This window comes from Periophthalmus magnuspinnatus, chromosome 16, assembly GCF_009829125.3.
Source record: "Periophthalmus magnuspinnatus isolate fPerMag1 chromosome 16, fPerMag1.2.pri, whole genome shotgun sequence".
In the NCBI taxonomy this organism is placed as follows: Eukaryota; Metazoa; Chordata; class Actinopteri; order Gobiiformes; family Gobiidae; genus Periophthalmus; species Periophthalmus magnuspinnatus.
Genome location: NC_047141.1, coordinates 14,972,118 through 14,984,629, shown reverse-complemented (window position 1 = coordinate 14,984,629; position 12,512 = coordinate 14,972,118). Strand labels below are relative to the sequence as shown.

The following is a 12,512-nucleotide window of genomic DNA, read 5'->3' as shown; positions in this document are numbered from 1 at the left end:
TATGTCTATAGGCTATTACAAATGAAAAAATTAGACATATGAGAGAAATAAACCTCAAAGAGTCATTACATAAAACAACTATCACCATCAGCTCATTCTGATTATAGAACAGTAATAATGATAAGTTGTAACAGTCTTTAAGGGGACTCCACGTAGCCTGCGCTCTTACATTTTTTATAAAGGTACTACAATCACATCTGATCCTGCAGACAGAAAACACATAGGTTTTTCTCATTTTTGGTGTATAGACACAGAATACTGCAGCAATAGAGGCTGCACTAGCACTGATTAATAGTTGGCTGCAGATGTTGGGGTTGAGGTAGTGAGGATTCAGATCAGAGAGTCATTTTAGGCTTAAACCAACTGAATTGCAGCATTGAAACTGACAACCCAAATGAGTTGTCAGTTAGTGAAGTGATAATGTGATAATGGAGTGAAGGTCATTCTGCTTTCTAATTGGATAATCATCTTGAGAACTAAATCACAACACTGTAACAAAAACACTGTGGTCATCATGTCCACTGTTTTTGTAATTAAGAATAAATCAGAATTAGAACTTATTGGTAAAAGCTATATTTGATTTGAACATGTCTACCTCATATCTGGGGAAACAGATATGTCAAGCTTATGACATTTTAAATACAAACTTACATATGGGTCATGCACATATTGTTCCCTTAAAGAACAAAATAACATAGGTTGTATCAAGTACCATTTTATCACCCATACACCACTCACTATTTTACTACATCTGAAATCTGAAAACAAAGACCAGACCAAAAACAAAAAAACAAAAAAAATCAATGGGAAGTTTTGATTAAATCTTATCCCAGACATTTTTCTGTGGCATTCCCCAGAAGCCCCCTGGTTATGCGCCGGAGACAAGGATGCTGGGAAAGTCAAGTCATATCTTGTGAGAAACCCCAGCTCCGGGCATGCCACTGCAGCTCTGTGTGTGTGTTTGTGTGCTCTAAGGACTGTCGATACTGTGCTATTTTAGAGAGCTGCAGCAAAGACATTTTTAACTTATCTGTATTTTCCGATGGAGGTGAGGTGAGTCTGCTTTCTCACAATGGTGAATGAAAAAGCCCAGGAATAGCCTGCGTTCATGTGACTCCACAACATTCTAAAAAAAGGACATGTTTAAAATTGAGGTGGACGACATGGGAGATTTCGATTGTGGCATTTGTGGTTTAACTGTAAGATTGCAAATGTACTGGCCTGGTTTAAGGTTAATATCTCTAATTACTGAGCTTATCCATATGAAACAACTGTCATATTCTGTCTCAGCACAAATGAACTAAGGGCAAATTATGTTTTAGTGATGCCAATTTTCACCCCAAAGATTCCAGCTGAAAGGACTGTAAGCTGTGAGAATTTTTGGAGCCAGTGCCCAACAAATAATGATGAGGTTTAACATTTGTCGATCGTACGTTTGGAAAATTCTTTCAAAACCAGTGAATTTCCAGTTATAAGCCCTTGTTCTCCTCCTTGGGTACGATTTTCCCCATCAACCTAAAATAAGCACAACAAGCAAATCCTCCAGCCTCGGAAGTCCTGCATCTTAGCACAAGATCAAAATAGCGCCCCGTTACTGCCTGTTGCTCTTTACACGTTGCTCGGTACCATGTTTCTATATCAGATGCCCTTCCTGATGCTGGTTAACTTACTTTAAGGTCACAAATATAAAATATGACCCATTATATAGCTTTAAAGAGGAACTATTGTTTATGTTATATAGCTATAATCTATGACTGCTGTGGATCATTGTTATAATTTGCACATTTTAAATCGCAAGATTAATCTAAAATGACTTAATAAAAGAGCAAAGTTAGAAAACTGAGGTGCCCAATGGGAGCTGACGTCACCATAATTGTCATCACAACAAAGAGTACCAAAATGTGTACCAAAATGACTATGCAGTGCTGCCGAATCATTCGCTTATCACCGTGTAAGAAAATAAAATTGAAGAACGAAGTAAGTACAGAGCTTAGGGGCTTAGTCCAGTGGTGGTGGGGTTGAACAGCAATATGGTGTCTTGAAAATAAGTAATTAAAAATTGTTCAAACAGGCACGAATCACTCCAAAAAACAACTTCGGGTGAGTAAATGTTGAGGAAAAAAAAAACTATAACATGGTTAATTTTGCATAATAGGTCTGCTTCAACTTTGTATCATCGAGATTTCCCAAGCCAAAGTGGAGAATTTGTCATGTTTTTTTTTTTGTCTTTTATTAGGTCATCAGTTGTGGTCATGTTTTGCCGTGGATCAGCATTTTCTTCGACAATATCTCAGTTTTCCTACCAACACTAACCAAAAAACCAACATATCTTCCTAGCTGCAGCAGTGAGAGTGATAATGGAGCGTCCACTTTCCATAGTAAACAATATAAAACGAGTTGCATTTGCGAGAGTGGCAATTGTTCCACCGCAGTAATTGCTGTAGTGAAGCCTGCTGATAATTAGGCTGCCCACAGAGGTGCATAAACAACTTGACTGGGAGGGCTGAAAATGAAAAGCACCTCTTCCATCTAGACCTACAACAGCATTCACACAACAGTAGCAAAAAAAACCTCAAAAGGCCAGTGGATTCCTGAGATTTTTCTCCAACTCAAGGACAAAATTACAGGCCAAGAAGACAGTGGATGGGGTGGTGACTGGTGGGCCGAGGATTTCAGGTGTTTTGGAACAGCTGGTCTCGCAAATGAAAACGGATGGCGTGGGAGGAGGGGGAATAGGGAGACTGAATAAATAGAATTATATGGCCGAGATGAATATTTCCTAAGAGATGCATGGAGTAAATGTTTTTTATGATGACTGACATAGAGGAAGGGGAAAGAGATTGTTTGCGTAGTTGGGGCAGTATACCTAAATAAAATCATGCCCCTGTACCATTGTAGGTAGTGCACTCAGATTTGCCTGTCATGATAACAAACACGTGATATGTTGCTTACAAGGGTTCTCAAAGGTATCCAAAATCAGATACTTGTCGGTGCAAAAACTAGAGCAGATGTCAATACTAAAAAAAAAAAATCACGTTCACAGACAGAAATGAACCTTTTCTGAATAGCTTGAGAATGATCTTGAGCTGTATCAGGACAAGTATAAGACAACATATACAAGTATACACCCATGGACCAGTGTTGCAGCTACCTGGACAACTGAGGGATTACATAGGAATGAAGACCACATGGGAATATAAAGGAAAATATTATGCTAAAATTTACATCATCGAGTAGCAAGTCTAATCTTAAGTGTCAAAACAAAGCTTGAAACGGTTAATAATCACATGACAACACTATCAGACTGCTGCTACTACTACTACTACTACTACAAAATATAAAATTCCTCATTATTGTAAAGAAAAAGTATACAAAATAAATATTTAGCCCTGAATTGCAGTTCAAGCTTTTATATATTGAACAATAAGTTGATAGTAGCCTAATTATAGTGACAGGCCTCGCATATGGGAAGCAAGTAAACTTAAACCAGTGCCCTCCAAATGATATCATGGAAACACAGGAAACATGGCTGACTATTCAACATGAACAATGCCTTTTGGGTATTTTCATGACAAAGTGCGTAAAAAGTATTTAATAAAATGGTGTTGCATTTCCAGCATATTGCAAGTTTGCCTCAAGGACATCATCCTAAGTACTCATTTGTGACTGTGGAATCTGTGTCTGTGAAAGCCCCTTTGAGGCATTCAAATGACAAGCCTTCAAGTGTAACTGTGATGGATAGTGTAGGCTTTGGCACCCTCTGCAGGATTACACCAGAACTGGAGGTAATCCGTCAAAGACACTGGGGGTTTGTGTCCAATTGGTGGAAATGAGTGGGGGACAATTGAACATACTTAGTGCAAGTACGAAACTGCAAAAGTTAAGTCGTCATAATGGGTCATTGCCCAAAAGATGTGGCTGGAAACAGATGGTCCATTGTTTAAAGAGATTTTAAATGTATTGGGGCTGTGAAACTAATCAACTTTAATTTCAATAGTAAATTTGGGTCATTTTTAGTCTAGCGTTCTACACCCAAACCCCTGTTGACAAATGCATGTGGTTTGGGTTCAGAGTAAAAAAATTACATTTTTGTGTTAAATGACAATGGTTAATATTGCATATCATTAATATAACAACATCTAATCAAAGTGGGGGTAAATAAATAAATCACCCAGTTAGAAAATATAGGGCTAATGGGAAAACTTTCACAACTCAATGTATCCTTACATACCTATATCTGCATTACATTACTAGCATAGGTTAATTACCAAAAGTGTTTTAACTTGTGCTGAAACTGCAACCATTAGACTTCTTGCAAAGATATGAGAACTCATTTCAATCGACCATGCAGCAAATCAGTCAGTTTGACAATCATTAAAGCAACACTAAATCTCTAGGTGGCACTGTGGCTCTTGGTGCAAGGTGGAATGACATCATCCTGTCATTTTCACTGACTGATTATTTAAAAATGAGGGGTTTCATTAAATCAGCTCAAATACTTTCATTACCAAAGTCGGCATGAATCTTGTGCATTGCTAATTTTGAGAAGTCTACGCATACTTTTTGATTTCAGTTTGCCAATTACCTCAAGTGGCCTGTAGATGCAGATCTGGTTTGCTTCCAGTGTCATTATGACCATTTTTCATCATCTCACTTCAGTGTTCCGACAGGCACACTTGGGTCTTCCAACCATGACTTACATTTACAGGCGTAATAGCAGCAAGCATTTAGCAATGGAGGGACACAAAGCATAAATTTTCTCAAACAAAATTTATTAAACAGTTTTCTTGTTTGCAGCAGCGACCTGTGGAGACAAAAGGACAGACAAGAATGTCAATGAGTCTTATTCTTATGTTTTACTACTAAAGTTGCCCTCAGTGAAGTGTGAAAGGAACCAGAAGAGCAATGCAAGTACTATGGATGCAAATCAAATGAATTGCCATTGCACAGTAAGGCAATAAAGAGAAATGTAAATAGAAAAATAAAGTATGCTTCAAGAAAGAGGGCAGGCCCAGGTCTGCTCATTTGCATGCTGGTCATTAGCCTGGATAAACGGAAGAAAATTGGTGCCATACGCTAAACTCTCCAAGCATGAATTTCCCTCCCTAATTTATCCCTTTTACCCTTGGATTAGCACTATTCTGTCGCCTTGACTGATTTCTGACAAGATGTGTAGAAATGGACTTAAATGACGGCAAACAATATTAGAAATGCGGCACAAGAAGCGACTCAGCTGGTGAACACACATTAGCCCAAGGACACTGTATGCTACTGTGACATTTAACTCAGTCGGGATCTAGTGTACAAGTTTGGGAGCAATTGTCCAGCACCAGATTTAGAAAGTCAAATGCACTGATTCAGCTTTTTCAATTCCAATACAGAAATTGATGACATTTGATACCAAAGCAGAGACTGAAATTATGCATTTCTTTACTAAAAATCTGTAATTTATCATTCATAAGGCCGATCTATATCAGATCAGAAACAGACGCTCCAAACTAATAAATACTGGCTTAAGACTATGGTAAAGGGTATGCTTGGTTTTATGTAAGGAAGAATAGAGAAAAAATATAACAATTAAAAAATCCTCTAAATTGTGAGTAAGCTTGAGGTTTTTTGAAGCATTTTCAAACTTAAAAATCAGCACGTTCTAATGAAAAGTATTCAGTTTAGTAAGTTTGGTTCTGAGTACAAAACTTAGTCCAGAATAGTAGCCAGTGCAGTACACTCCAGATTCTAAGAGAGAAGCCTACAAATATGATTCACTTCAACCCTCAATTTTAATACTAGAACAGTCCACATGGGAACACATGTGTGCTGAAATGACCAAAGTCTGGACACGTCCCATCATGAAGGAGCAGCACAGGTATGTGACCTGAAGTACAGGGCTACAATACCATACACACTCCCAAATACGAAGCAGACTATCTGAAGTTGGTGCACTGGTGTGCCTAAGATTTTCATTTGGGTGCACCAGAACACGATTTGGATGCATCAAAACCCACAGCTTAATTAAGCCATCGAAATATATTGTCCTTAAATTGCGCCAACAATAAGGGCTACACAATTTATAATCAAAACCAATCATTATTGAAATATTTGTTATTTTTTACCTTTAATAAGTGTGTAGTGTAATTTATTGAAATTGTTTATTTGAGCAAACATTATGAATTGACCTTTTCTTTAAAACAGAATGCGTTAGAAGTCTAACGCATTCTTACAAAGTTACAAAATAAATATTGGCTACTCAGTGATGTCTGTGCTTTTCAGGATCTTTACAGTTCAATATAGTAAGTGCAGAGTAAGAACTCTTCTATTTCAATCGATGATCTTTGACGTCTTTTCCAGGCGAAATTTATTTTCTTTTCACCTCGCACAAGGGCAGCCTCATTTAAGTAACTTAACACAGTGTGGAGGACTTAGTTTTGATGCTTTTTAAAAAAGGTAAATACTGTGGCTTTTTTCATCTATTTGCGAATGAGAAACTTGTGAGTTCTGCGGTGCATTTAGCTCTGTGCAACAGAGCGTGACCTGAGCGAATCAGCTCAGCTCTGACTGTCTTTAGCAGCGAATTAACGCTTTTGTTTAGTTGTCAGTTAAAGCAATCATGTAAATTGGTTTTATACTATTTAATCAGCATTTATAATAAGGAGAGAAGACAGGAGAAGAGATGTGATGAGGATCTGTCTGGTGACCCCAGGAAAATTTTTTCATCGCACCGGCCAAAATTTTAGGTGCATGTGCATCCAACATGGTTTCTCTCTAGAGCCATGCCAAGCCTTTTCAAACACACATCTCCCATTACTGTTATTGCCAAGATGGGAATTTGCAGTGGAAATTAAATCCAGCCTTTTTCAAGTGTACTCCCAAAACATGGTAGATTCAGTGTTTCTGGTTAATCCCACTGTAAACTCGGCATCACAAAAAACATCTATTGTATTATCATAAATTATGTTAAACTATACTATGCAAGGACACCTTAAAGAATAACTACAGTAAAAATATAGATAGACATTAATACTCCACAGTTTTGTTTGAGCCACTGTACTGGAGATTGCCAGTGACACGTGCTATGTAAACACTAATACATGTTAGTGTTAAAAATAAAGCAGCATCTCACCTGGCCAGCGATTCTGTCCAGATCTCTGGTACCCTGGGCGGTGAGTCTGCGACCACTGGACACAGAAAAATAACAAATCAAATCCTTTGAAATGTTATATGTTTTGATCCCAACATGCCTAAACAGCCTTATTACAATACAGTTGTAAAAATTCAAATGTAGAGGACTGACCCATTGGGATCCTTCTCGATCATCTTGAGAAGTTCCAGGGCCTGCAGCACTTTGCGGGCCACGTTCTTGGAGCCTACGCTGTAGTGAGCGGGGCACACGCCATTTCTTTTGCGGCCTCCATAGATCTTTGTCATGGAGCCAACACCAGCACCGCCACGCAGGTACAGGTGACGCACTGTGGATGCTGTAAACAACATACAATTCTTAATACAATTCTGTTACATTGCACTCAGTTCTTGTAGATTAATTAATCTGAGCATTCTGATCACTGGAGTACACATCTCTTACACTTCATAAAAACCCATTACTACTACCAGTTAATTGCGCTGTCAGTCTTGTAAATACACTTATACCATTTTTGGATTCTATGAGTAGGCATCATTTTGGGACAATTTAATCTTCCTAACAGTAGCCCAAGAAATCCAGACCCACTAAGGGGTAAAGCATAATCTTTTTAAGCCAATGGCTAAACAGATGATGGAAAATAACAAAAAATAAAGTAAGTTTCAACATGAACTCACCAGCTCTGATGTAGAACCAGTTCTCGTCACTGGGGGCCAGCTCCTTGTGCCTGCCCAGCTTGACCAGATCCACCCAGTCAGGCACCTTCAGCTTTCCTGACCTGAGCACATTAACCTTATTACAACCTAGCAGATCAAACATGCAGTCTTTCAGTCATTTGCAGTTGATATACCACTTACTTCTTGAGGAAGGCCGCTAGGGCACGGACGAACTCCTGCTGGTTCACGTCTTTCACTGTGACGCCTGGCATCTGAATACAGACAAATTAGATTTATATCCAACACGCACAACCTAACTCATGACAAGAACAGCACATGTGGTAATAAATATTGTGGGGCAAGTGTCTGATACTCCTCATACTACAAATAGAAGCAAGTTCTAAATGAGTTTGGCTTCTTCCGAACAATGGAAGCATGTGAAAAAATAAAGTGCTGAGAATGAGCTTTTGACGTTAACAAACTGGCAAGAGGGTTAACAAACGATGTGTAGAAGCCCATGCAGTGTACGGGCGGCATTAGCTTTCTTAGCTGTTAGCCTACGGCCTTCCTGAAACCAATGTGCCACATTATGTGTCTGAACCGTCAAAACAGGAAAATGTAGCAAAGAAATGTACTGGCCATTACACCGTACCATACTGACTACCATCAATAGAGGGGTTATTTTAGCAATCAAAAGTGTGCCACCAGCTAGCATGCCGCAACGAGGGAGACTGGGGGCGGCCATTGCTATCAGGCTTACAGAGCGAGCACACCGAATGAGAAAACGGCATTATTATCCTCCAATAAAGCACGAATCGCAGTGGAAGCTACACGGTGTGGTTCAACAATGTATTATTCTACATCGGTTTTTATTTCAGACCTCTAAATGGACGTAAAAGATGACTAATTCACGGCTATTTTCCGTACGAGGGAGCGCTACACTTTACCTTGCTTGTGGACAGCGAAGGGAAGAGAGAGCTACGGGGTTTCCAAGGCGAGTTAAGACGGGCAGTTCTCGTTCTCGCGAGACTTCAGAAGGAGCATCGTCTCCTGTGCACAAGATGAGTCGGAGGAGATTAGAGAGAACTCCATCACGTTTTATTAAAAAAAAAACCCAACAACAATAAAAAACAAACACAAACAAACAAAAAACGAACAAAAAAGTAAATAAAAAAATAAAAAATAAAGACATGGGTTACAAAAAGATCTAAGACAGCCATAAATTGTCTGTAATTAACCTACTTGCACTGATAGCTTTAACACTGTTTAACATTTCGTCTGCGTCAACGGTTATTTATTTTTATTTTTTTTATTGACCTCATTCCCCATTTATTGTTTTATGTGGTACCATACTTCACCATGTAGTGTAGGAAGTTCTTACTTTGTGAATTTAGTTCACTGACAACAACAGAAATAAAACTTGATTCTGATTCTGATAAAATGGATTAGGGTACTATTTTTATTTATGTGTGCCTAACTTAGTTGTTGCTGATGTTGTTTTATGAAATTAGTGAGGAGGGAAAAATAAATAATAAGTAGCCTAAATAAATAAATAAATAAATAAATAAATAAATAAATAAATAAATACATAAATACATAAATACATAAATACATAGATTCATACACATAAATAAATAAATAAACAAATACATAAATAAATAAATAATCTTTAAAAGGTGCACTATGTAACTTTTCTGGTTGAAGGTTTGTCACCAGCTAGTGTTCATGGACATATTATTGCTTTGCCTGGACGGTTCCATAGTATGGCTTATCCATTTTCATAGAGACTGGCAGGTAACGCTCCCAAGCCAAGTTACAGGTCAGATCTGTGCAGAGGAGACCCCGCTGACAGAATATGAATGGATGTTTTTCAAGGTATTATTGAGGAAAAAACACCTGTAGTTGAATACAGGCAAGATTAATTAGTTTAGTGCCATACTTGTGCAAGCATATTTCCCTGGTGACAAGCAAGTGGCAAACCTAGCAGCAGAAATGTTACATAATACACCTTTAAATTAGAATGCGCCGCAGTCTATCCTATTTAACCTATTCACACATTTCCCTGAGTGACAGCTGTGGTGTTGCCCTTTGCTCATCTGACATGGAAAGGCCAGCCACGCTCCCACATCGACACTATGATGCTGTGTTTGCTTGGACAGAAGAGATATAGAAGCAGCACAGGTGGATAAGACCCACATAATGAACCAGTTAGCCTACACTGACACTGCATAGGCTCAAGTGGATACAACTTATAGAAGCAAGTCAACAGAGGTGGGTAGTACTCAGTTACATTTACTCGAGTAACTTTTATGAGAAATTGTGCTTTTCAGAGTAATTTTATAGCAGCATACTTTTACCCCTACTTGACTAATATAAATTTGAAGCAATGTTAATGTTGAATTTTTGGATATTCTACCCACCTCCGCAAGTCAAAGATAACCATTTAGTCTGTATTAACTTCGGATTAAAACTAGTAAACCATGTCATCAGATCTCCGCAAAACAGGTAATTTGACCTTTCCACACTAATATCTCATTTCAGTCATTTCACTCATTCACAGCAGGGCAACAATCTGGCCTTTTAGCACAACTTGATTCCATGTCATTTTTTTTTTTCCTCCAAATTTATGAACGCTTTAATTAGGGCAATCTATTACACTGGGACTGACTGAGACTTGCGATTTCAATCAAAAAGGTGAAATTAAAATCCATTAATTTTACTCAAGTCTCTTAAGCGATTAGACCAGAGACAAATTGTGTAGTGGTGATTAGGGTGCTGTAAGAGGTGATTTCAGCCAAGCGGGATTATTATGGAAAACTAAGCGCAAATGTTGGAGAAAAGGTCAAACTCATTACAGTGAATGGGCAGGTGGCGTGTTGCACTGGTATACTCGCTATTATGGTAATCGTCCATTGTGTTATGTGTGTGAGAGCATGGTTGGAAATTAGCTGTCAATCATGTCGGGAATGCTTTTTGGAGAGAATTATTCAAATGAGAGTTTTAGCCAGTGTATTTATCAAAGGTGGGTAGTACACAGTTACATTTGCTTGAGTAACTTTTTGAAGAAATTGTATTTTTTCAGGGTAGCAGTAGCTTTCTAGCAAAATACTTTTACTCCTTCTTTAGTAATATTTTTAAGGAAGCAACAGTACTCTTACTTGAGTAAAAGTTTTGGTTGTTGTTCCCACTTGTGAGTAAGTGCACATGTGACAAAAGCGTCATGTTGACAATATAAAATGATTTGAAGATTTGTGTTTCTTGCATCGCTCTTTCAGACATAATGTATTTTTTTCTCATTTTGTGTCTATCCTTTGAAAATACCAGATTGGTGCATTATTTAGTGTCTACTCCTTCAAATGACTTTCACATGAAATTAAAAATCAGATGTTATGTCCCACACTTACTCGTTTTCCCAAATACTTTTTTTTCGTACTTAGTATTTGAGTAATTTCATGGACCAGTAATACTACTGCTACCACTTTTATTTATAGGATTCATTATATTATTATTCCGAAGTAGCGTTACTCTTACTCAAGTAACATTTTTGACAACTCTACACACATGGGTATTTATACACATATTTTGGCAATTGAAAAACGTGTGAAGGCAACATGGGGAGCTAGAGAGAGGTGACAGACAAAACAATGAATGGCTGGTGTGATAGCGTTAGCAGTGTGTCATTGTGTTTGCATGGTGCTCACATCCGCGCACTAGAACTTCTGTCAAGCCTGCCGTGGCTTGACCTTTTCACTCGGAGCACGTTTACAGCTCGGCAATACCTATCAAAATGTGTCTGTCTCTGTGCCCCCCAGCATAAGCACGGAGAAGGTTTTCTGCACCGTTTTATTTTGACACAGATGTTTTTGTGACTATAACCCAAACTATGGCCTTGTCGTTCAGTTCAGTATACAGTATGTGTCTCAAAAGGGCTGAGTGACAGTTCAGGACCATGACTGTGTTTAAATGCACACTAAAAATCTATGAGTTATCTGATTTCTGGAGATATCCGATTACTGAAATGTCACATAAACAGTTGTATCTGATGTGAGTTGTCTGATTTCTTTGATTATGCAAAAATAGCGACAAAGCTTTAAGCCATGTTAGAATGCTGTTACCTCGTCAAAAACATACATGTAGTTGTGTGTTTTGTTTCATTCACACATGTTTGAGTAACCCTTTATTATTAGTCTGTCTACCTCTCCAAAGCTCAAAATGCTCCGTTCCACTTTGTGATGTCATGAAGCGAATTTTTTTATTTTAATAACTAACTTACATCTTTTTAAAAACACACTTCCTGTATTACCAAATGATGTCACAAGGTGGGACAGAGTGTTTTCTGTTTGACAGGAGAACACAGCCTAAATATGAAGGATTTGTGGGTCGAGCATGTGTGAATGAAACAAAACACTGTAGGTATGTTTTTAATGAGGAAACATTATAATATAGATCCGAAAATATAGACTGAACTATTGAAAAAGGTATTTTAAAATCCACTGTACTTTGTCTTCCAAGTACATCTACTACTAAAAATAAGCTAATTAACTGCCACATGCTACCAGGTGTTTGTGCAGATCAGATTTTTTGTCTGCATCTAAACATACACAAGGTTATCAGATTTTTATTGGTCAGTTAAATGTACCCCATGATAGCAATAGGCCACATAGGAAAAACTAAATACAAGGATTACCAGTTCTATCTTATTTGTGCAAGAAATTGATCCA

The 12,512-nt window shown here is 38.0% G+C and overlaps 1 protein-coding gene across 1 annotated transcript; it reads right to left on the bottom strand.

The window, feature by feature from the left end:
- Positions 1-4,755: 4,755 nt before the first annotated feature.
- rps19 (ribosomal protein S19) lies at positions 4,756-8,820 on the bottom strand. The gene is made up of 6 exons (XM_033981657.2): positions 8,739-8,820; positions 7,993-8,063; positions 7,813-7,913; positions 7,292-7,475; positions 7,121-7,175; positions 4,756-4,804 (listed from the first exon to the last, which is right to left on the bottom strand). Exons 2-6 carry the CDS (start codon positions 8,061-8,063, stop codon positions 4,775-4,777), a joined length of 441 nt encoding a protein of 146 aa, XP_033837548.1. The 5' UTR covers positions 8,739-8,820; the 3' UTR covers positions 4,756-4,774.
- Between the last annotated feature and the right edge of the window lie 3,692 nt (positions 8,821-12,512).

Bases quoted from the DNA above. Each gene is read 5' to 3' on its own strand.
- rps19 (XM_033981657.2), bottom strand. From the start codon at position 8,063: ATGCCAGGCGTCACAGTGAAAGACGTGAACCAGCAGGAGTTCGTCCGT. The intron at 7,176-7,291 runs GTCAGTCCTCTA...TTCTGTGTCCAG, and splicing joins ATCGAGAAGGATCCCAATGG to TGGTCGCAGACTCACCGCCC. The intron at 4,805-7,120 runs GTGAGATGCTGC...TTGTCTCCACAG, and splicing joins TGGACAGAATCGCTGGCCAG to GTCGCTGCTGCAAACAAGAA.